At 30.4% G+C, this 24,570-nt stretch overlaps 3 protein-coding genes across 6 annotated transcripts in view; 1 reads left to right on the top strand and 2 right to left on the bottom strand.

Moving 5' to 3' along the window:
- Positions 1-1,295: 1,295 nt before the first annotated feature.
- On the bottom strand, positions 1,296-20,513 carry LOC122499114 (F-actin-monooxygenase Mical). 3 transcript variants are annotated; one of them, XM_043607213.1, is made up of 26 exons: positions 20,258-20,513; positions 18,247-18,565; positions 17,720-18,044; positions 16,864-17,480; positions 16,531-16,733; positions 16,322-16,455; positions 16,017-16,240; positions 15,614-15,736; positions 15,323-15,529; positions 14,778-15,017; positions 14,278-14,419; positions 13,315-13,439; positions 13,048-13,272; positions 12,387-12,546; positions 12,154-12,311; positions 11,866-12,071; positions 11,538-11,719; positions 10,906-11,030; positions 5,543-8,812; positions 5,339-5,368; positions 4,496-4,649; positions 4,273-4,420; positions 3,948-4,057; positions 3,656-3,829; positions 3,468-3,582; positions 1,296-1,963 (listed from the first exon to the last, which is right to left on the bottom strand). In XM_043607213.1, exons 2-26 carry the CDS (start codon positions 18,526-18,528, stop codon positions 1,891-1,893), a joined length of 7,752 nt encoding a protein of 2,583 aa, XP_043463148.1. In that variant the 5' UTR covers positions 18,529-18,565; positions 20,258-20,513; the 3' UTR covers positions 1,296-1,890. The 3 variants fall into 3 exon arrangements, with proteins under 3 accessions (XP_043463148.1, XP_043463150.1, XP_043463149.1); XM_043607215.1 differs by having other exon boundaries at positions 13,048-13,251; XM_043607214.1 differs by lacking the exon at positions 5,339-5,368 and having other exon boundaries at positions 20,258-20,512.
- A 449-nt stretch (positions 20,514-20,962) lies between these two features.
- Positions 20,963-22,073, top strand: LOC122499121 (proteasome subunit beta type-1). The gene is made up of 4 exons (XM_043607237.1): positions 20,963-21,140; positions 21,283-21,472; positions 21,531-21,767; positions 21,831-22,073. Exons 1-4 carry the CDS (start codon positions 21,046-21,048, stop codon positions 22,014-22,016), a joined length of 708 nt encoding a protein of 235 aa, XP_043463172.1. The 5' UTR covers positions 20,963-21,045; the 3' UTR covers positions 22,017-22,073.
- A 482-nt stretch (positions 22,074-22,555) lies between these two features.
- LOC122499122 (endothelial differentiation-related factor 1 homolog) overlaps positions 22,556-24,570 on the bottom strand; it is a 43,389-nt gene continuing 41,374 nt past the window's right edge. Inside the window, exons 1-4 of one of the 2 annotated variants that reach the window (XM_043607238.1) lie at positions 23,566-23,811; positions 23,427-23,478; positions 23,075-23,235; positions 22,556-22,992 (exon numbers count right to left, since the gene is read on the bottom strand). In XM_043607238.1, the coding sequence (XP_043463173.1) occupies positions 22,837-22,992; positions 23,075-23,235; positions 23,427-23,478; positions 23,566-23,640 (444 nt within the window). In that variant the 5' untranslated portion in view covers positions 23,641-23,811 and the 3' untranslated portion in view covers positions 22,556-22,836. Of the gene's footprint in view, positions 22,993-23,074; positions 23,236-23,426; positions 23,479-23,565; positions 23,812-24,570 lie in introns of those variants that run through there. The other variant, XM_043607239.1, reaches the window with a different exon arrangement.

The following is a 24,570-nucleotide window of genomic DNA, read 5'->3' as shown; positions in this document are numbered from 1 at the left end:
TCGAATCGTCAATTTGTCGAATGATCAAAACGTCGAATTCTCAAATGGTCGAATGCTAAAAACATCGAATCGTCAAATGGTCGAATGCTCAAAAGGTCGAATCGTCAAATGGTCGAATGCTAAAAACATCGAATTCTCAAATGGTCGAATGTTCAAAACGTCGAATCGTCATTTAGTCGAATGCTAAAAACGTCGAATCGTCAAATAGTCGAATGTTCAAAAGGTCGAATCGTCAAATGGTCGAATACTCAAAAGGTCGAATCGTCAAATAGTCGAATGCTAAAAGCGTCGAATTCTCAAATGGTCGAATGTTCAAAACGTCGAATTCTCAAATGGTCGAATGCTCAAAACGTCGAATCCTCAAATGGTCGAATGCTCAAAACGTCGAATTCTCAAATGGTCGAATGCTCAAAACGTCGAATCATCAAAAATTCGAAAAATTTGCTTGGTTTAAGTCAACATTAACTTAAACCAAGCAAATTTTTCGAATTTTTGACGATTCGACGTTTTGAGCATTCGACCATTTGACGATTCGACGTTTTTAGCATTCGACCATTTGAGCATTCGACCTTTTGAGCATTCGACCATTTGACGATTCGATGTTTTTAGCATTCGACCATTTGAAGATTCGACGTTTTTAGCATTCGACCAAATGACGATTCGACGTTTTGAACATTCGACCATTTGAGAATTCGATGTTTTTAGCATTCGACCATTTGACGATTCGACGTTTTGAACATTCGACTATTTGAGAATTCGATGTTTTTAGCATTCGACCATTTGAGCATTCGACCTTTTGAGCATTCGACCATTTGAGCATTCGACGTATTGAGCATTCGACCATTTGACGATTCGACGTTTTTAGCATTCGACCAAATGACGATTCGACGTTTTGAACATTCGATCAATTGATGAGTCGATGTTTTGAACATTCGACGTTTTGACTATTCGATGTTTCTAGCATTCGACCAGTTAACGATTCGACTACTTGGTATTCGACCATTTGAACATTCGACCACTTGGCGTTTAGGGGAAAATCATGCGTCTCGAGAGATACTCAAATAGCACTATTATTTCAAATCTCAGAAATCTCATGAAATTCATATTTTTTGGAGAATCATCATTTTTCCAAATGATATTCAACATAATAGTTTGATTATTTATTCACTTTTCATATTCATTCCATGAAATGTCGTTCTAACTTATAACAATATGTTGTTAAATGTCATTTGGGAAAACTTAAATAGTGGAGCACTTTATCTAGGGTTAATTTTAGAAAAATAAAAATCATTCGGTTCAAGTATTTGATAATTTACTTAATTTTCAGTATAATGGAGTCGAAATGATTTTTTTAGAAAAATGAAGCAGTGTGGTCTATTTGATTTTAAATTGTAACCCGCTTATAAAACGGACCTTTTTTTGAAATCTTTGTTTTCTTCCATTGGAATTATATATATAGATAAAAGCAAAATAAACTTTGATTATTTACAAAAGTTTCTAATTTTTTTAAAACTTTTATACTATATAGGTATGTGTTCGACGATAGAATATAATATACGTTTACAATTCATAAAAAATATATCTCTTGTTTTAACCAGGCAACGCTATATGTGTATGCATATCGACGTCCTTATGAATGTGAATATTTTTTATATGGTTACAATATACGTATATAAATAATAAATAGTTCATATAACAAATATTTTCTATAATGCATGGAAATATATAACACGCGACTGAGGCTTCTTGGATATACATAAATTATTTGGAAATACAGTTGCATTTACAAACTATTTGAGCTGTATGTATGTATTGTATGTTTTTAAAAATTCCATCGCAGTAAACATTTAAACTTGAATTATTTACAAAATTATACCATTTATTTGAGAATTATAGACTTTTAACTGGAGTTAATCCTTTTGCTAACATCTGAACTTCAAGGTCACGATCTTCATCTTGATATCTAAAATGAAATGAAATTGTTAATATAGATACTTATATGGTGATGATTAAATTTGTTTTGTAGTAAATGAATGTAACATGCAAATTCTATTTCATTTAAAACCATTATTTTTATCTGTTTACAAAAAATTTATAGAGGATAATATTTCTATCTTAAATATCCTTATCTGTCTGTATCTTGAATAGAAATTATTAGTAAATAATTTGTGCAAATGTGATATTTTTCAACAGATTCTGATAATAAACTATAATTGTTGACTATGTAATTATATTTTGTATTTATAATTTTTAATGTTAAATGCTTACATTTACTTGATTATTTTATAGTTTAAAATTAAGGCACAGGCTTACCAAGGCAAAAAAATGTGAAGCTCTTTCCTATTTACCCTCTGCCCAATTCTTAGATATATATATATAAATATATGGAATATTTTGATAATGAATTAATGTCTGCGAAAGGTAATGAACCTATCTCTTTCTTACAGAAATTTAAAAATATTTTAATTATAATAAATAATATTTTCAAAATTAAGCGTATTGTTAATTATTATTAGTTGCCCACTGAAAATGTCATTAATAGACGCATTGCACCTTGAAATGCAAATGACATTTTTTCCCTCGAAATAATTTAAGTAGAAAAATAAATAAATAATAGCACATACTGTCGTTTTTTCTAACACACGCATATACTAACAGTACAAATATTTAATTAATTATACAGAATAGCATGAAGCTCTGAGTGGTTTGTTTGTGCTAAAAGTTGCTACTCGGAGAGCTATTCGGATGTCTATCTTTTGTGATTATATTTTATTATCAGAATAAGGTGGAAATTATTGAAAAAGACTGATTGAGGGCAAATAAGCCCACACTGATAACATTTTTTGTAGACAGATAAGAAGTAACGCTTAATGCATCTCTTAATTTAAATAATATCACAATATCATGCATAAACTTATCTTGCCCTAAGCTTCTAGAAATATTTAAATGTCCGCTTTATGGGAAAGCGGACCTAAACCTTTCATTGTAAATGATTTGAAAATCGAGGAAACCCATTTTTCTAACTATTTAGAGATTTAAATAATTCCCTTAAATTTACAAGTGGAATTTTGAAAAGCCCAGGGGAAGGTTCCTGCAATATTCACATTGTACTATGTGGGTGTACTTTAGGTTCGTGTGTTAGAGAAATTAATTAAAAATTTTTTTTGTTTAAAAATCTATGAATATTAATTTTTTTAATCAATAAATCAAGTCATGCAGCATTAGAAAATGAAAATGCCAAACGAAGAGAAAAGTGGTGGTGGTGGTTCAGAATGAAGACATTAGTATATTAGTGAAGCGGCGATTCGTTGAGATAACTAATGAAAAATTCTATTAGGAGAAAATATATGCCGTATGTAAGTAAAATTATGATGAAAGCGTATGTATAAGAGATAGAAGAAGTAGAGGAAGAATAAGTAGAAAAATTAGTAAACATTGTTTGCATTGGGCATGAGGGTCTACGCCACCTTTGTCGCTCCTCTTCTAGAAGAGCAATCAGGGAATCGCGCTTTGCTACTATTTCCAACATTTCCGTTAAAATTTCTCCTTCTTTTTTTACGTCTGCGCTAGTCTTGTTTTGATCTGTAAAATAATAAAAAAAATAATAAATTCTTATTTAGAAAATATGAAATTCTAAATGTTCACATTTACGAACCATCATCAGCCAATCTCTCTCGAAGTTCCTGCTGTAATCTCTCATGTCTATCCTCAAGCTGTACTTCCTGAGCTCTTACCAAAAGTTCTTTTTCATATCTTCTTAAATCTGTACGTTCTCTCATCAGGTCGAACCACTCTCTCAATAAATCAGCTTCTTCACGATTCGAACAATCTAAATTTTCAACATGAATGTTTGTTAATGTAAAAAGCAATAAAGCATTCATTTTGAGCTATGAAAATCTCTAAAGAAAATTTAACAGTTGAATTTATTAAAGAAAATGAATACTTACCCCCTTCTCCTCTTAAAGCTTTCTCTACACTTACTCCTCTGCACTCTAATTCTCTCTGTTTAACTTCTGTTTCTTCCAATTTTCTCTGGATTTCTTGTGCAATCCGTAATCTGTCAATTTAAAAAAAAATGTGTACAATAGTTGAAACGAAAAAGTACATAATTATATAGGTACCTATCAAATTCATTATTTCATTTTCTTCATAAAAAATGTCCATCTCTATACCAGAAATTTCAAACAAAATTTCTACTGAATGGATGTTTAAGAAAATTTTTCGAGTTTGATATTTTGATTTTTCAAAAAATTTGGAATTTGCGTTTGATACCTTTTTAATTGTGCCTGTCTCGCTATTCTTTTAGTGGCTTTAGTTTTCCGTGAAATGCTGTTGCAAAAATCATCAACGCTGGCTGTTTTATTTGCTTGTGAAGTCGATAAGGCAGCTGTTTTTGAATCTTCATCAGACAAACTTCCATCTTCAAAATATACAAGTTTAAAAGAAGAAATGAATTTAAAGAAAAGGAAAATTTATTAAATAATATCTTTAATACCTAATATGTGAGTAGTTAATGCAGTATAATTCACAGGCAGAGGTGGAAGAGGTGGTGGTGGAACTTCGGAAAGAAAATGATCTACCAACAACATTCCCTCTGTTACACTTTTTGGTCTGGCATCGAATTTTGGAAACATTGTTGTTTTGTCCATCTAAAAAGAAAGAAATTTTGTTAAAAAGCAGGAAACAAGGTCATTTCCAACCAAAGCACACACAACTACCAAAAATATTTGGTCATTTTCTTATTTGTTAAAAATAAGAAAAATACATAAAACAGCAAACAAAACAGGGATAATCAAGTTTATATTTTATTAAAATAATTAAAAGCAAAATAAAATATTCTTCCATAAAGTGTAATAAATAATTATTGTAATAAAGAAAAATAAGAGTCAGTTTTTGAGGTGAAAAATTTCATGCTATAAAAAACAATAGCGCTATAAGCTTACTGCTAAAAGCTAATTAATCAAGTATTTTTTATTGTCTTTTATAATCTGGAACATGATTAATTAAGTTATGTAAAAGTTTTTAATTAAAACGTATTGTATTTTATTTATATTGTAAATCATTCAAAGACTATTTTTAAGCCTTTACTTTCGTAAAAAAGCATGTACATGAAATTGTAAAAAATTTTTAAATATACTTAAATAACAATCAAAAAAACTAATAAACTAAAAGTTTCTAGTAAAAAGTTTCAACAATTTTATTCTCTATTGTAATTGAGGAAAATAAATGAAAAAATAGGTCTTGTCTAAATAATAAAATAGTACTTGGAAAGTATCAATAATTGTTTGAAGAATAAAGAAAACAAAAAATCAAAAAATACACATAGTGAATTGCTTACATTCGACGCATCAGAATACGATTTAAACAACTGAAACACGTTAAACAATCAAGTTGTAAAAATATATTTAATATTATAAGAAAAATTACCAACTAAATAATAATAATAATAATAATAATAATAATAATAATAATAATAATAATAATAATAATAATAATAATAATAATGATAATAATGTTAATAATAAAAAATAGATGGGATTACCTTTGCTTTTTCCTTGGATTTCAGTCTAAATGTAAATAATTTTTCTTTTGTTGGAGAGTCTTTTTTTTTGAAGAAATCAGATACAGCTTGAATAATACTTTTCCTTCGTTCAGAATCTTTTAACCTTCTTTTATCTCGTTTGACATCAGAGATTTCATCTTTTCTAATTGTTTGTAACAATTCATCCATTGATTTTGTATTTGTTGGAGATTTCAATTCAGCACTCATGTTTTTTGTTGTTACTGTCTTAAAATTATCAGTACTTTTACTTGATTTTAACCCGTGTGGAGAATTCATTAAGAAACGTTGTCTCACTTTATTCTTTGATTCATTCCTTTCTTCTAAACAAAGTTGCCTACGAGCAATCACTTTCATTCGTAACTCTTTAATTTTATCTTCAGGGCTCAATCCGAGATCTTCATCAGTTTTCAGTCTTGCTCGTTCTCTTGCGTCCTGTTTTGCTTTTTCGGTGGTTTTTCTCGTCATTTCTTCATGCTTTGTTCTAGGAGGAGCGATGGGATATTCATTAATGGAAGATTTTTGAGGAGTGGAGAATTCCAGTGGTTTAAAAACTGATAATGTTTTGTTCTCTCTTGATGATGTTTGTTCGACGCTATTTTCTGAAAAGAGTGAAGAAGAAGACGAGGACAAAGGAGGAACTTCTAGTGGAGGGGGAGGAGGAGAAATGCCAAGTTTTATTGGATTTTTATTTGAGAATGAAGATGCTCTTGCGGCTCTTTTTGCTTTTTTCTCAGCAGATTTTTGTTTATGAGCTTCTAGTTTATCCATCAACAAATTTTGAATGACACTTTTTTGCTTCGAACGCTCTTTTGTAATTTCCTCCAATTTTCGAAAAGTATCCATGGAATTCAAAGAATCCTTCTTCACCTCTTCCGATATTGCATCATTCATGTGAATTAATGATTTCGAACTTTTTCTCTTCGACTTTCTTACGTCTATAGAATCTTTAGCGTTACTAAATTCAGCTATTCTGGATTGAAGTCGTTTGACATATTCCAAATAATCAGCATTGCTTGAATCGTCTTGAACTAATTCGTCTTTAAGCATTATTTTCTGTGGAGGCAGTTGAGTTGCAACAACAGTTATCAGTTCACTAGTGGTTGTTGTGTCTTCGGCAGGTTCGATTATCAACAGACTGTCTTCATCCATGGACTGCAACGTTTCTTTATTGCTGACAGTTATTGTTCTTTCATCTCTCGGCGACGGCGACGGCGACTGCGACGGCGGCACTTTGACAAATTTGTTAACAGCACCATTTAGTTTATCTATAACATCGTCTATCGTAATAGGATTAATTTTAATCACATTATCACAAGCGTCCATCTCGTCATCATTCTCCACTTCAATTTTGGCAATTGGAGCATTTAATCTATGAAATTTAGTAGGTGTTTTAAAATTAACAAATTCGATGTATCCACGATTTTTTAATAGAGCATTATTTGATGCTTCTTGCAAACTGTCATCCAACAAGGACTCCTGCTCCTCATTATCGGTATCCATAAAATCTAAATCCTCTCCATTTGCAAGAAATTTTAATGCATCGTTACTAGGAAATTGTTTATTACAAATATCATCATCATCATCATCATCATCATCATCATCATCATCAACTTTATTATTATCAAATTTAGTATTTGTCAGTATATTTTTACTTTTTCGTTTCAATTCCGGATGATCTAGATCCACATCTCTGATATCTTCAGAACCGATAGCTTCAATGAAACCATCTCTTGCCCATTCCGAATACTCTGTTTCAGTGTAAGCAGCAGTAGTAACGTCATTTTCATCAGAATCGTCCAGTTTGTTCTGGTTGTGATTACTGTTTGAGGCACTATTGCAAATGCTCTTTTCTTCTTCCTCTTCTTCTTCCTCTTGTTGTTGTTGTTGTTGTTGTAACTCAAGTTGTTTTATATCATTAATAACAATTTCGATATTTTTCATTAAATTATTATCATTAGGTGTCCTCCTATGTTCTTTATCCTCTAAAGTAATACATTCTATTGAATCAGGTTCAAATTTGTCAATGTCGTCCATATTTTTCATCTCATCTAGCAACAAATTTGTGCTATGAGGTCCGGATAAATTAATCAGCTTTGATAATGGCTTTTCTTTTGTTTCCTTCTTCTTCTTCTTCTTGATCTTAGCATCTTGATGTAATGAGTCGCTGTCCATTTCTTCTGAATCCTCGGAACTTTGATTTTTTCTGTTCTTTTTCCTATTAGTTTTCTTATTCCAATTCACTTGTGGAACAATAATACATGTTTCGTGCAAAGGACTTCTTGGTCTAGAGTGGATTTGTTGTTGATCATCATGATCAACAAGTTTCTTGTTGTTGTCCTTTTCGCAAGTTGTTTCTTCATGTATCCCTTTTTCTACTTTATTAATATGATTTTCTATGGCCTTGCTTTTAATTTTATCACTTTCTTCATTAAAATTCATATTAAAAGTAATGTTTGAGTCAGATTTGAATTGTTGTTGTTGTTGTTGTTGATTAGTACTTGAATCTTGAATCAAATCTGGAAGTAGAGTTTCTGGGGTCGATTGAAAACACGTGAGACTTGTTGTTGTTTCGTCAGCATTGGACGATTTGATGAAAAATGTTTTAGACGAAGATTTGAGGATATTATTTGCTGAAGAAAGAGGTTTATTTTCGGCAATTTTATTTGCGCTTCTTTGCAAGAAAGCTTGCATCGTCGGACTTGGTTCAGGAGCAGGATTCAAAAGTTTTTGGTGTTGTGAAATCGAATCCGTGAAACTAGTCAATTTTGTATTGACATTTGAGGCCGAGCCAGACTTGATGATGGATCCACCAACAATGCTTATGCCCCCTAATAAATAGCGCTTCTTAAGTTCCAGTGACAATTTCGACGCTATCCCCTCCGTGGAGTGCGTACGATTCAAAGAATAATCACCTGTCCGAGGATTAATGAGAGGACTAGACGGGAGTGCAGTGGACTTTTGTTTTAAATTGCTTGCATTAATTTGTGGTGATGATTTGTCAACTGTTGCTTTTGAGAGATTACTTTTTTGATTTCCGTTCGTGGAATTTAGCAGCATGTGACTTTTGACTTGTACAATTTTTGGTTCGACATAATCGCCTCTGGTTTTTCGTACAAAAGCATCATTTATTGTTATTTTCGGTATTTCGTGTTGTGTTGGCGTTGTCCCATCGTGCTCGAATTCAGAGTCAGTCGATATTTCTGTTGCGGAATTTTCTTCACTATCTTCAGTTGATTCATCTGACGCAACCTGAAAACGAAATTATACTAGTATTATTTTCTTGGTATTTTATTAGTTGACAGCATTGCAAAATAGTAGAAAACCAATTAATTTTTTTACAGCATGAGCAAAAAAAATTTTAATGAAGAACAGAACTTTGAATTATATAGAAATGGAAGGAAATTCAATAGTAGGAAGACGTCTTTGAGGTAATGAGCTGGATTATTGGACTGATACAAAGATTTTCATCTCTATTTTCTTATACATTATAATAAAAGCGTTGATTTAAATCACACTTTTATTTTCACCAACCAATTTTTATGGGTGTTTATTATATAATGCAAATTGCAAAAATACTCTTTACAAGAATTTCCTTTTTTTACAGAGAAGAAGAAATAAAAAAAAAGAGATAAATAGACATCTCTTGTAATGGATTGTTGTCAAGAGAGTGCTTGGGACAATTAAACTGCTTTAAAGTTGTAACGCAATTCATCCGTAGAGAAACAAAAAGTATATTTATATTTAAAAAATACAGCAACTAAAAATTTAAAAAAACTGTGAGATATTAATAAAGTTTCGATTAGCAAATATAATATAGTAAACTCAATTGCTGGTGTGAGTGAAAGCACGAAACAAACACAAATAAACGTTTTCAATTGTTGTTAATTCGTTATTAGTGAAATGACACTCGATTTACATAGAAAAATTTTTGTTACCTTATAGTGTTTTATATTCTCTTTGTGGGTGTTTGAGAAATATTTTATATCATCATCAGCCATTGTTTACTTGCTTATTTACTTTATTAAATATATCTCACACAATCTATATTAAAATAATTATTATACATGTTTGAAGAAAAAAATAAATTAAGATACCGTGCACTTTTTCTTTTCATACTTTAATGACAAACGAGAATCCATTTTCGAATCTAACGTATTTAATGAATTTGATTTCTTAATGTTTTTTGTATTTTCCAAATCTTGAATATTAGGTACTCTCAGTTCATTTAACCGATCGTTTGAATTATTTTGTAAAACAGTTAATCTCTCGAAAGGAATTTCCCTCTCGACTACTTTGACTTTATGAATTTCAACTTCCGCAACATTTGAAGGTTTAAACATTTGTTTATTTACATCGAACAAATTACTCGCTGATTCAACATTTTCTTTTATTGTTAACTCTTTAAGACAACCACCACCACCACCACCACTGTTGTCCTCCTCCTCCTCCGCCTCCTTTTCCTGTTCTATTTTATCAAGTTGCATATTAAGAGTGTCAGAATCAATTTCGTCAATAAGACTAAAATCTTCAACAATCAAAGTCTTAAAATCAAAATTAACTTTCGCTTTTTTTCTACATTTCTCAAGTTTATTACAACAACTAGTTGGTGGAGAATTATTAAAATATTTTGATAAATCCTTTTGATTATCTGAAAATTTTGATTTCATCTGTAACAGCTCTCTCGCATCAACTCGAAGTGTTTCATTTTCAGAATTATTAATTTGCTCTCGAGCAATTTCTTTCGAAAGAGGACAAAGTTTTCCAACTTCCTCATTATTTATAATTTCAAATTTATGCGGAGAAGTTATCGACTGACAAACATGACCTTCAATTAAAGTTTGAAAAATCGGAGAAGGGGATGTTACAATTGGAGTATGTTTTTTGCTCTTGAGTAGTGTTTGGGAGTCAAAAAGACAAGTGCTATCGTGAGTTTCATCTGATGATGTAACGGAATCAGTTTTTAATTTTTGATTTATACTTGAAAGTGATTCAACATTTTTTGGACTTGTTTGAGAAGTATTAAGCAAATCAGGCAAATTAACATTTTTAAACTCTTCTATTCGATTATTAATATTTGGAAGTACATTCTGTTCTTCATCACTTGCTACTGTTTTCAATTTTAAAAAAATATTCTTATCCTCTGTTTCAAGTTGTTTACTAAATGCTAAATTTCTTTCGTCAACATTTATTTCAGCGGTATCTAATATGTCTGATGAATTTACTTCAATAATTGGTTTCAAAGCATTATTTGATAACAACTGATAAGGTTCAATCGGGGATAAAATTAACTTTGTTTCTGTCATGGGATTGATAAACGGTTCATGAATTATATTATTTTTCACCTCAGTTTCCGAGCCAGTTTCCGTGTCAGAACTTTGAGGAGGTACTTTTAGCCATACTTCTTGTTTTCTCAATTCTCTTGCACGAACTTCATCTTCATTCTCAGTTGCCGTAGCACTATCATCGTCTATAGGAAAAAAAAATTATCTATGTATCAATCAAAAAATAGATAAGATGGAATTAAAAAAAAAAAAATTTTAAACAAATTCATTCTAAAATTTTTTTTTATAAGAAAAATAACATTTAGTAAAAAACCTTAGGTATTGAAATTGGGTGTTTAAAAGAAAACTTTGAATTAGTATAAAATTTGTATAAAGAGGAAACAATATTCCACATAAATATAAAGAATAAAAAGTTAGTAACATTTTATTTATTTTGTAAATAATAATCAAGTACCAATATCTGGAATTCTTGAATCCAATATCAGTTTTAAAGGGGGCAAGATCCTTTCGATCCAAGACAATCCAGCTTCCATTTCAAACCGGTTTTAATTCAATACCTACATTTTTACATTATTTATCATTTTTCAAAGAATTCTTTTGCCATTCAGTGTGTGTGTGTGTGTGTGTGTGTGATTACTGAAGGAAGGAATTTCTGTGAATACTTAAAATGCATAATTAGTTGATTTATTTACCTTCACTTGTACATTCATCAGTGGAATCTTCATATTCATTACTTCCAGTATCCGAATGTTCTTCTGAAGGATGATACTGAGAATAACGAAGAGTCCAATTTTTTGCCAGTTCAAGAGTTCCTTCTGTTGTCAAAGGTTGATCAATCGCCTCTTCAAACACTTCATTGTCCTCCTCTGAATCACTGTAAAAGTGATAAATTAAATTATTGTTTTGAAATTGCGTAAAATCCTCAGGATCTTGGATTGAATAAAGTTTAAAAAGTTTAAATTTAAATAAAAATTCAATTTGACAAGACAATAAATTTTAGAATGAATGTTATTAAATTACCTCAAATCAGAAATATCATCATCACTCGAACCCATTTCCGCAGCAGAAGCGCCAAAATTTCTATCCGTCCACTCATCTTCATCCATTTGACTGTGAGCATCTTCAGCGTCAGATACTCTGGCTAAATTTTCAAATTCTATTCTCTCTGGTGTTTGACCTCGATCGAGCAAGTCAAGGCCGGTAACTCCTTCTAAAGACACTTTAGGCTGCAATCAAGCGCAAATTAGTTTTTTAAATACTTTTTATTGATTACTCAGAAAAGTGTCACAACTATAATTATGTCCATACTTTATCGGGCGTATTAATTGATACATTTGGTATATTTTCTTTGTTCATCATTGGCGGGGTTTTTTTCTCCATTTTTGTTCTCATTGTTCCTGACAGACCTAAATGTTGCGTACAATAAAAGCGTCCACCATTCTTTCCCCTGTCAAATGTATGATTTCCTAAAATAAATCAAAATCAAAAGTGAGTAATAATTTCAACTTTTCGAAGGACTAAAATAATGTTAATTAATTTACCTATTCGAAGTGAGGTTGAGCAATATTCACAGCGAAAACATCCGCGATGGAAAAATTTTCCTTCAGCACTGAGTCTCTCCATAAGATAAACTCTCTTATTGCAAAAGTGGCACATTTCAGAACCACCCTGAGTTGGTAGTGCAACGGTCACTTTTGAATTCTAAATAATTCAAATTCAATACAATATCTACAAATGTGTATTATAAATGAATAAAGTCAGCGTAGGGAATGTATCACTTTAATTCTTTGCAATAATAATAAAAAATTTATTCTTCATATTTGGAAATGATGATGACAAAAGATTTTGCAAGGCTTCTCTGTTTTCTTTATTTTGCTTTTTGATAAAATTTAGTAAATTGCATTCGGTTTGTGTGTTGGAATAAATAAAAGACAAAAGCCATTCTTATGTTTAACAGTTTTACAAGCATTTGACTTTACACTCATATCCTATTATTTTATTTCTAAATTAAAAAAAAAGTAGATAGGTATTTAAGTAAATAATTTTTTTCTCCACCGACTGAAAATCCATTGAATTTACTATTATTATAGGTAACTGATAAAGTAATTTTGAAACGCTTGATAAAAATAAATAATTTATAATATCGTTCATATGGGTTTGTTTGCTGACTTCTGAATTTTTTATTACTGTTTTAATATTTACCAATCTCTGCATCTTGGGTTCAGAATCTTTATTTTTTGTAGCAAATTGCTCAGCCATTGCTGAAACTTTGTTGTGTCCAAGAACATTGCCTTCTTTAATTTTCCGGTCAATTGTCTTAAGTGTATTGTCAATATCGGCGTACTTACTTTCTATTTCATATGGATTATGACCTTTCTTTTCCATTTTAATTTGACGTGCTAAAAACTGAATGAAAAATATAGACGTCTGAAAAATACGTGCATCTATCTTGAATTCGTAAATATTTACCTGTTCACGACTCCATTTTGGTACCCGCTCCACTTTGTCATGACTTCGGACACCTCGGCCCATTTTATTCTCTTGAATTTTTTTTTCAATCTCCTTTACATTCCAATCGGTTTTCTCAATTTTACCTTGTATTTTATTAATAATAAATTAAATACATTTATATTAAGTAGGGGAGAGTCTCCAGTTGTGAGACAGTCAATTTTTTTTAACATGCAATTTATTAAAAAGCCGATTGGTTTATATAAAAAAATTTCTTTTTATATGAGCCAACTTTTTCGTGTACGCCGAAGCGGATATATAAACTGTTTTTGTTAAATACCAACACTGTGTGTGATAATCGACTAAAAAGCGTTTTTTCAATAAATGCAAAGTACTTTTTTTCCAAGTTAATTAATTGGAAAAGGTAAATGTAATGCATTCATCTACGGTTGAAAATAATTTAATTTTCCTTTTTCAAAATAGCGCCAATTTCTGGGTGTGAGACACAGCATATCACCAGTTGTGAGACGGTGTCAACACCCATCTGGGCAGCATAAAAAATACGACTTTGCAAGCATGTCAAGTGGAAAAAAGTCAATTGATTCAGAAGAAATCAATTTTAATGCTCTTGTTGAAGCTATTAAATTGTGTTTATTTGATAGTCATATTTTGGCGAATAAATATTATTATTTAGTATATAATAATATATATTATTAATATATTTAATTATTTCTACTAAACATAACGTTTTATGTCAAACTTATTAAATTTTAGCAATTTTTAATGAGTTCATCGAAACACTATGCTTTCTTTTAATAAAAGTTGCGTATTTCTGTTACCTTTCGAACGGTGTATTTTATTTACAATTTCGTTTGGCCGTTTACAATTTACGGGTCAAAAATAAAACCCGTCTCACAACTGGAGACTCTCCCCTACATTTATCATTATCTAATATTATTATAAATAGAATTGAATATTACATACCTATTGCTCTTAAAAGGTCTTTAGGTTTCTTTTCTAAAGAAATTGTTCCTTTCAATTTGTCCTCGATATTTTTTATCCTACCAGAAAATTCGTTATCTGCATTCTTTTTGTAATGACCCATATGCATTTTAGGTTCTCGATCCTTTAGAAAAAAAAATAATTAATATGTGCACATTCTAAACATTATGAATTATTATTATCATCATCACTCATTTTCTTTTTGTAAAGAGAATTAGTATCATTAGTAACTGAAAAATAATTGTTCTTTAAAGGTTATGCATATACGCGGTAAACGCGGATAATGTCGAGCATATTAAAATCTGTAAGATATTATGTTAGGAATGATGTTATTTTTGAAATAATCTTATTTCTTGGTGTTCCACTTGTGTAAAATTGTGTAAAATTGTGTAAATAATTTTGCATGCCGAAAACACACTTATTTAAAAAACCAATCAAAGCATGTTAAAAATTGGGAATTTATCGCCAAACACTTGGCTTACTGGATAAAGTATTTTCTGTTCGAGATCTTTCACCCTGTCCTTGAAATCGGGAGCAGTTTGTCGATACAAAAATATAGAATAATCTTCAAAAGGTTCTTCCTTTTCGCGTTTAGCATTAGCTGATAGCATTTGTATACTTTTGTAAAATTGTTGTGTTGCCATTTTTCGTAGATATTGACGCTTCCTCATACGCTCTATTCGATTCATTTCTATGTCTTCGAGTCTCTTCTGTCTTTCCGCCTTTTATTTAGAACGTTAATTATTAAAATATACCAATTGCGCGTTGTTTACCAATTTTACGTTATTTTCAAGAAATGTATTTTGTTATTAAGTAATTTTAATTAGGTATATCAATGAAGAAAAGGTCAAAAAGAAATTTAATTTGTATATTGTATTAATCTAGAATGAGATGAGCGGACATTTTTATGTATAACATCAATCTTGTCTTCCGTAACTTTTAATGCAATCTTCAGAAGATATTTAATGAAAATTGTAAAATTTAATGATTACCTATTATTAGTTTTAAAAATTTAGAATATTCTTACCACAGTGGCACCCATTTTTTCTGTGCTACGGCGCTTTCTTGACCTCCGATTTACAGCATCCTTTTCCGTAATAAAATTTTCACAAAAAACACGAGAGTGCCTCAACCGAGTTGTTTCCTTCTTAAGATTAATTGTTTCTTCTTTACCTGCTTCTCGGCTCAAATGCTTTGAGAAAGTTGGCTTTTCTTCATTTCTTTCTTCAAATTCCTTAAAAAAAAAAGAAAAATTTTGTTTAATATTATTGTTTAGAAAATAATTAATTAGTATTGTAAAATTGATAATTGAATTTACCAATTTCAGATGTTTGATGTGAGGGATTTCTCCTCTAAAAGCTTCATATAAATGAGACAAATATGAAAACATGGACAACTTGTCAGGAACTTCACAGACTGCCATTTCCTCTCCCGTCATTATCTAAATTTAATAAAAATTAATTGTTAAACAATTGCAGCTTCTTCGTTGTTAAAAGGATTTTAAAATAAAGAAACTTTGAGGCATTTAGATTTAACGAGTTATATAGCCTTTTTTAAGGAGAAAACATAATAATTTTATGAAATTTTTTCAATAAAATTGTTGAAAAAAATTTGCAAGTAGTAATTAATAGAAACATATTATGATAATAAATTTGATTTTTTTAAACCAGGTACATAACCCTTTAAATCATTGTTCTTATGTTGGAAATAGGACAAATTACAGGAGATATGTTGAATTCCTTTTGCAATATATCGAAAGCAAGTTGATTATTTTTTGCTGATTCTGACGAACTTAAAGACTGAAAGTCTATTAAATCTGGTCTGTATCTATGGATAATTGCACAAAGTGCTAAACCATTTTTGAAACAAGTACCCATATCGTTAATCTTAAGTGAATCGTCCACTTGCTTTTGTAACCAACGGAGCAGTGAATCTGGATGTATGTCTGTTAAAAAAAAGATTGAAATAGATTGATTATTGATTATTGATTAAGACGAAAAGATATAATAAAAAAGTTGATAATAACCTCTTCTTCGTCGCTTTTTGGGAACATCAATTGTTGAAAGAAATGGAGATTGTTTAATATTTTCAGGATCATCAGTATCCAAAAGATTTCGCACTTGAATTGGAGTAACTGAGTGAATGTTTAAATTTGGGTACCTTTAAAAAAAAGATTTTATAAATAATGGAATAATTAATGTGAATAATAAATGTATTTAAAAAGACAATATATACCTAGTGTGGGGGTCCAAAGTGTAAGCAGCATAATCTCTATTTAAATTTTCTGGTGTTGTTTGACCTAATAATCTGTAAATGGATTCTCGCTCAGCAAGAACTTCCAATGGATTAAAAGAGGCGCCCCATCCTTTTATAGCCCAACAAGCATCAAGAGAACTTAGAAAGCCCCTTGCGCAACCAGAACCAGTTGGCCAGAAAGGCTAAGAGAACAATAAAATATTCTTTTATAATTAAAATTAAACAACATATTTTTAATTTTCCTTCTTGATAAAAAAGAAGAAAAGTGAAAGAACATAATCCATTATTATTATTATTATTATTATTACAAACCTCTAAAAGACTATCACCAACCAAGGTCATAAAAAGTTTATGTCCTCGTCGTTCAATAATTCGACTAGCATTTTCTGCAGCGTACATTGATGTAAAATCAAACATTGCAACATCCGGTTGTCCGTAATGATTAACTGCGAATTCTAAATCCATCATTTGATATTCTGTAGAGAATTCGGCTGCCTCTCTAGCATAAAGCATTAACGCCTCTCGATCGACATTTTCTTTATCAAGTAATTTTGCAGTATCTGCATGATCCTGAAGAATAACGCCTTTATCGATTAAACTATGTTTTTTTGCAGTCATCACAAAGTAATGAGTGTCGTCCTTGTAATAAACAATATTCTCTAAATCAATTCCCGTTTCTTGATACAATTCCTTAAAAAATTTTTGATTAAAAATAAATGCTACTCCGCTTATTTCTTCAACACGCGCTTCAGCTTCAGTTCTTTTATTAATGAAATTAGCTGTAATGGCAATAGCTAATTTTCCTCTGAATTCCTTACGCCTAAAACCATCTAAAGTATTTCTTTTCCCATCAGCACCAATTAGCACATCAAATTCATATTGAGAAACTGGATGATCAGCCGGCGTGAATTTTGCTCTCCAGCCAATTTCTAAAATGAACAATAATAATAATAATAATAATAATAACAATAGGTACAATTGAGCTCCCGCGGGCAATAACTCGATCTGCGCTCGGACGCAAGCGCTAGTACCAGTCGGGGAGCAGTGAGCGCCTCTGCGCCACTCACTGCCACCCGACTGGTATTAGAGAGTGCGTCCGAGCGCAGATCGAGTTATTGCCCGCGGGAGCTCAATTCTATGTAGGTAGGTACACAAAAGTTTTACTTACTTTCATTTTCCTGGTTTTCTGGAGGTGACAATAGAACATCGAAACTAACGTTTTCATGAAACTCTACACCAAGAATTAAAGCGACTTTTAAGAGAATGCATTGCAGTTGGCGAATACTGATATGATCGATTGCACCAGCGCAAAATTTTCCAAAAAATTTTTTTGCTCCTAAACTTCGAAGATCTTGAATTACAAAAGGCCATAAATGAAGAACGTTATTTCTAGACATTCTATCGCGCTTCTCAATTACAACCACCTTCGCCCCAAGTAATTGAGCCTCAATTGCTGATCGTAATCCACAAGGACCACCTCCAATTATTAATACCTAAAATTTTAAATACATAAAATCATTAAAGATTTTAAAATACTCTACTTTCAAAAAAAAGAATTAACCTTTCTTAGCACCAAACCAGAATTCTTTCAATTTTTAATCAAAACAAACAATAACGCCATTTATAACGAATGAATGAATAAATAAATTAATTAATTCAGGATTAATACTATAACAGTAAGAAAGAGAAAAATACCCTCGTATAAGGGCATGCTTTTCCTCTATTGTAGCATTTGTGATTTGCCCTTTGATCGAATTTTTTCCATAATGCCTGTGCCTTCCAAGATCTTAATTTAGATTTCAGTTTTGGATAAAACTGATTAATACTAGTAGGCCGTAACTTTAAAAGGTCCAATAGATGTCGATAACAACTAAGAATGGATTTAAGAGTTGAGGCATTGCAAAATTGATCGAAAACTTCATTGGCAATTGCCACTTCAGGAGAAGCAACTTGCTTCCTTCCTTGCAGGTGTTCCATTTGGCCGTAATTTTCAGTTTTACAAATTCATTGTTATCTGAAATCATAAAAACATATATATGAAATAAATAGTAAAATGATATTCTCAATATATAGGTAATTACTTGTGAAATGTAATTAAACAGTTGCATCTTCAACCTTTTTCCCAATAAAAGAAAAACAACTCAATACAATTTTTTTTTTTTTTATCTTTTTCAATGTATTAATAATTAAAATAAATAAAAGGGACACTGAAAAGAAGCATTAAGCGAAAATATTTATTCGTCAGTATAAGCTTTTTAATTGTTTTATTGTTACAATATCCGATGTCATAATTGTAAAACTTTTAGAAAACTAGATACTTTCAGAAAAAACAATCAATTCTTAAAAATTCCGTTCACCATATTGAATTCGCCATTTTGAAATAAATACGTCGAACCAAGTAAAATAATAAGTAACTTCTAATCAGTCTTTGAATGCGCTCTTAAGCGCTGTACATCTCACTCACACACTCACTCTTTTCTATATATAGTTACTTTTACTTATTTGTACTGAGAGTACAACTAATTATGAATATTTATACATATATATATATACGTATATAAAAATTACAAATAGAATACTATGTGAATAATCTTCATTTGTGTCAGTCAATTAATAGTAGCACTGGTGTGTGGTGTTTTCAACATATAGAAACAAGGAATGAGTATAGACTCTATAAATACAAAGCAAAGATCCTGCAAAACTAGAACGCCCTGCACCAATTTTACTAAGCGTAGGCGTTGATTTTTAAATACGATTTCATCACATTGTATCATAAAAGAATTAGATGCATTTAAAAACTAACATTTTATTTTTGAATACAGAAAAGAAACAAAATTTTTAAAAATAATGTAATTGACAATCTTTTCGTATACTAATATTTCAGGTTTATACTTGAAAAATTCAAGTTTTTTTTTAAAGGAATAATTCTTAAAAAAAGTATTAAGACAATTATTACAATAGAATAATATACAAATAATTAACATATTATGCATTGCGTTGCGCAGCTCAAATGGAATTAATACTGTTTTGAATTTAAATGTTTATATGTTTGCAATATGTTGTTTTTGAAAAAAAATTTATACTATTAAACAACATTTTTGAAATACTCAAATATAAAATTTCTCTGGTTTTTTTAATATTAATGACTTTAAAAATTATTTCTAATTCACAATATATTTAATACAGAAGAAATTCAATTTATATTGGACATTATATTTTTAATATAAGTAAAGTTATTAAATATAACTTTTAATAAAATGATTGGAAATTTCGGGCAATTGTACTGAACTTTGAAATATACATTTCTATTACAACTGTAAATTTTAATAGATACTAAAACTTAAAATTTAATCTATCTCATCAAAGAGAAAAATAATTGAATAATTTCAATCTTTAAATTTTCCCACTACTATCTACAAAAATAATAAATATAATAATTATTTTCAAAGCGATAAGTTGTCTAATAGTTTTATTTTACTAAGCTGAGTTTGTTGTACTAAGTAAAATCAACTTTTTAATACCTCATGAAAGAATACAATTAAAAAAAAATAATGAAAAATATAGTATTATGTACTATGTAACAAAAGCATATCAAAGTGTAATTAGAACAAGTAACAATGTTTCTTAAAAGTTGTAAATAATTCATTTAAAGAGCAACCTTCATCACAATTGAAAATGAGTATAATGTTAAATTTCATTAACTTACATTTAGACGGTAGTTACCAAAAGCACCTATCTCATTAGGCAATTATGATTTATTATGTTCATCACTCGATTTACCATAAAACTCATTGTTTTAATTATTTGATTTAAAGGTAGAAAGCAAAAATAATTCTACAAACATCTAATTATTAACAATGCTCTTCCACAATTTTATTATTATTATATATATATATATTAAAAAAATGTCGACTATAAAATTAGTCCTTTTGTTCAATGCTGCGCAGTGATGGGTCATGCATAGAGCTGAGATGGTATGGTGGGTTGTTAGGCCGAAGCCCCATGTTGGAATAGTGTTATAGAATTGACCAATAAGAAAAAGTTTTTAAAAATTATAATCATTTGATTGGTTAAATTTGTTCCACTATTTATAAAAAAAAAAAAAAAAAAAAAATGTGAAAACGGTATTTACACTCAACTGTAAAGGTGTTTTTACAACAACTTTCAGATGTATTTGATTTGTCTGGAAAAAAATCCATTTGCAAGCTATTGTAGAAACACCTTTACAGTAAGGTGTGAACGCACCTAACGATAGTGACATCTGACGTAAAGCATGAGTTAGAAAAGGACAAAGATATATTTGTGTCTTTTTCTATCTGAAACACAAACACCTCGTTCGCGAACCATTGTGCATTGGACTTGAAACCGAAAGTTATTGAAGAAACGCCTTTAGTCTGTATCGTCTGCATTGAAGACTCACCCGAGCTTTAAATTGAACCGTCATCTACATTAACATTGCAGTTTACTCTTCAGATTTTTTAAAACTCTTTCAAAATGACGCTTTTTGATTCAAGTAAAGTTAGAAATCTTCCTGATTACCTACAGGGTGGAAAACAAGCAAGTTTCAACCCATATTCTGACAATGGAGGGTAAATATTCGTAGTTTATTTTATCTTTATAGTAGAAATGAGAATACCTATTACATTGATGTTGTTGTATGGGATGCAATATTTATTTACATTTTAATATATGTAGTGAATTGTTGAAACATTGTATGTGTTGTTTATTTAGGAGTATCTTAGCAATTGGAGGTAATGATTTTTGTATAATCGGAGCTGACACACGTTTAAGTACTGGATATCAGATTAATACACGGAATCAGGAAAAACTTTTTCAACTGTCAAACAATACAATTTTGGGTTGTGCTGGATGTTGGTGTGATACCTTGAGTCTTACGCGAATTTTAGCTGCACGTATGCAGGTAATGGACAAAAGATTAATGTTTTAACTTTTGGAAAGTAATATTCCATTCTTTTCAGATGTACAAGCATGAACACCAAAAAGAAATCTCTACGCCAGCAGCAGCCCAAATGCTTTCTATTATGTTATATTATAAAAGATTTTTCCCTTATTACATCAGCAATTTGCTAGCCGGTTTAGATGAAGAAGGAAAAGGTTGTGTCTATAAATATGATGTAGTTGGCAATGTAGAGAGAGTTAATTTCTCGGCTGCCGGTTCTTCAGGAGCATTATTACAACCACTTTTGGATAATCAGGTAAATGTTTGTACTTTCTTTCTTATCAAGTATTAAAAATAAATTTGTATATTATAATTCTAGGTCGGGTATGAAAATCAAGAAAATGTTGAGAAAATCCCTCTAACTGTTGAAAAGGCTTTAAAAATACTAAAGGATGTTTTTACAGCTGCAGCAGAGAGAGATATTTACACTGGTGATAGCATTCTTATTAAAATCATTACAAAGCAGGGAGTCAAATCTGAAACATTTGAATTAAGAAAAGATTAATTACGTTTTACACTGTACAAAAGCAGCCTTTAATAAATAACTTTATAAAAAAAGTTTTTACTATTTGTTCACAGTATAGTTTCTACTTGTAGACTTTTTTATTTTATTTTATTTAAAAATATTATAATATTCTACACCACAATCGCAAGTTAAATGAATAAAAAAATGACAATTAAGAATATTTATTAGATTAAAAAATTTCTGCTTAATATTTAAATAATTACTGACAATCGTATATTATAATAAAAATATCAAACTCCTATATATTAAAAAGCAGTATTAAACATATTAATTGAATTCGCAAAATAAGTCGGAGATTTTCTTTATGAAAAGTTTCTAAATATTGTTTTTCTGAATAAATTATTTATTGCCTACAACACAATTTCTGGTATAAACTTTTTTGACATAGAAGTAACAAAATATTTATATTAACTAAACTTGAAATAAAACAAGATTTTTGCAAACACCAATTCCAATGTAAAATAAGTGTATCAAGAAAATCCTATAATCAAACATAAAATACAAGCATATCCTCTAAATTTGATATAAATTAATAGTTTTTATTATAAAAATTTAATATAAATTATATACCTATCATTGAGTTTGAGCAGGGTGCGTAAAAGCCCAGTTTCGCAATGATTACATTCTTCTTAAGTAATTATTTTTATCGTTTTATTTATTTTTACTATATATAAACACAATATCGCAGTACTTTATTATGCAGAATATCAAAAAATAACAAATCGAGACCAAAGACACGTTGTCATGTCCATACGGGTTTCTGAAATGACAAAAAAATTAAGTATTGTTCCCCCGAGATTCACTTCTTTGTCCCGGGGGAAACCAAAGCAGATCCTCGATCCTTTCCTCGTAATTTGATTCCGAGAACTTTCTCTATTTTTCCGATAACCAATTGATTTGGAATTCCACGACCTGCTTCGTAATCATTTATCACTTGTGCTTTTTCATTTACTTTCTACAACAATAAATATTATTTCAATGATATGATTTGTAATTTTCATTTTATAATATATTAATATTCATTAATATTCGTTTACCGTTGCCAAGTCTTTCTGGGATAATCCTTTGTTTTGACGACCTTGCTGTATAAGTTTCCCAAGATCCAGAGAGACTTTATCGTGCTTCAATTCCTCCGTCTCGCGATCCAATTTTGCTGTATTTTTTGTAGTGACGTGTTGTTTATTTGCTCCCCCGCCCCCTATTAATATATTTTCGGTTTATTGTATAAATTTCTTTATCAGATCTGTGACTGCTACATAATTACTCTCACAGTTTAACTTTTAATGAAAGAAATATTTTATAAAAATGAGTTACAATTATTACAATTATAAATTTAAATCACAGAAACATTTTATCCTTCAAATTTTAAAATGCGATTAAACGACTCACATTTAACCTGTGTCTCGACAGCAACGCCTTGTCTGCGAGCTGCATTTACAGCCTGAAATAAAAATATTTAAATTAATTAATTTTATCGAATTATAGTACCTGTTCAAGTAATTTTAAAGCTTTTACCAAATATTTTTACCTGTTCTGATTTCATTGCAGAACCTTTTGGGACACGTTTTCTAAGAGTAATCGGAACAGTATCCCAGTCTGACATTTTATATATTTTATTATACGAATGAAAGATATTGTATTAAAAAAAAATTCACATGTACTAATTTTAAATATTTTTTAATTAATAATAGAGGAATCAAAGAATTTTTATTACAAATTGCGGTTGCAATCACACCAATTGGTTGGTTGGTAAATATTGTGCGCAGGGTTGAATATGTATTATAATGGTATTAATGCATTAAGGCCTATGCACAACTGAGTCATTTATTTTGAGGTTAGGTGGCCCATTCCCGATCCGTTTCACGGGTTTCATGCGTTTCACGTTCCGACATTAGAAAATTATGGCCTAAGGGTGGAGTCCCATGACAGCGTTTTGCGTTGCGTCGTAATGGGAGAGAAAAAGACGCAAATATACGTTTGCTGCATTCTCTCTTATTACAACGCAACGCAAAACGCTGCCATGGGACTGCGGCCTAAGGCTGCGGTTACACCTCTGCAGCAGGGTTGCGCAGTTACGCGTAACTCGAGGTTTTCTACGTATGTTACATGTATGTTACATGAAGTAACATACGTATGTTACCCCCCACTCTCGAAAAATACATGGATGTAACAATGTAAGGACGTAACGTACTAGGTAACATACAGTAACAAACCCATGTAACATACATGAAGTATGTTACGTACCCATCCCTGCTCTGCAGGCAGCCTGTCTGCCTGCAGGTTGTCATGGTAACGTACAAGAGTAAAGGCCTAAGCACACAATAGGATCGCGAAAGTCGTTTGCGAACGCAAAGCATGAGTTAGAAAAGGACAGAGATATATTTGTGTCCTTGTCTATCTCATGCGTCTCGTTCGCGAACGACTTGTAAACGGAAGCATAAGTTAAAGATGGATATGCATATATGTATATTTATCCTTTTTTAACTATAATTCTTCAATTGGCTATTACGATTTCGTTTACGATGCATTTGTC

The sequence above is a fragment of the Leptopilina heterotoma genome, unplaced genomic scaffold (genome assembly GCF_015476425.1).
Source record: "Leptopilina heterotoma isolate Lh14 unplaced genomic scaffold, ASM1547642v1 Lhet_166, whole genome shotgun sequence".
Classification (NCBI taxonomy): Eukaryota; Metazoa; Arthropoda; class Insecta; order Hymenoptera; family Figitidae; genus Leptopilina; species Leptopilina heterotoma.
This window is presented reverse-complemented; position numbering and strand designations above follow the sequence as displayed.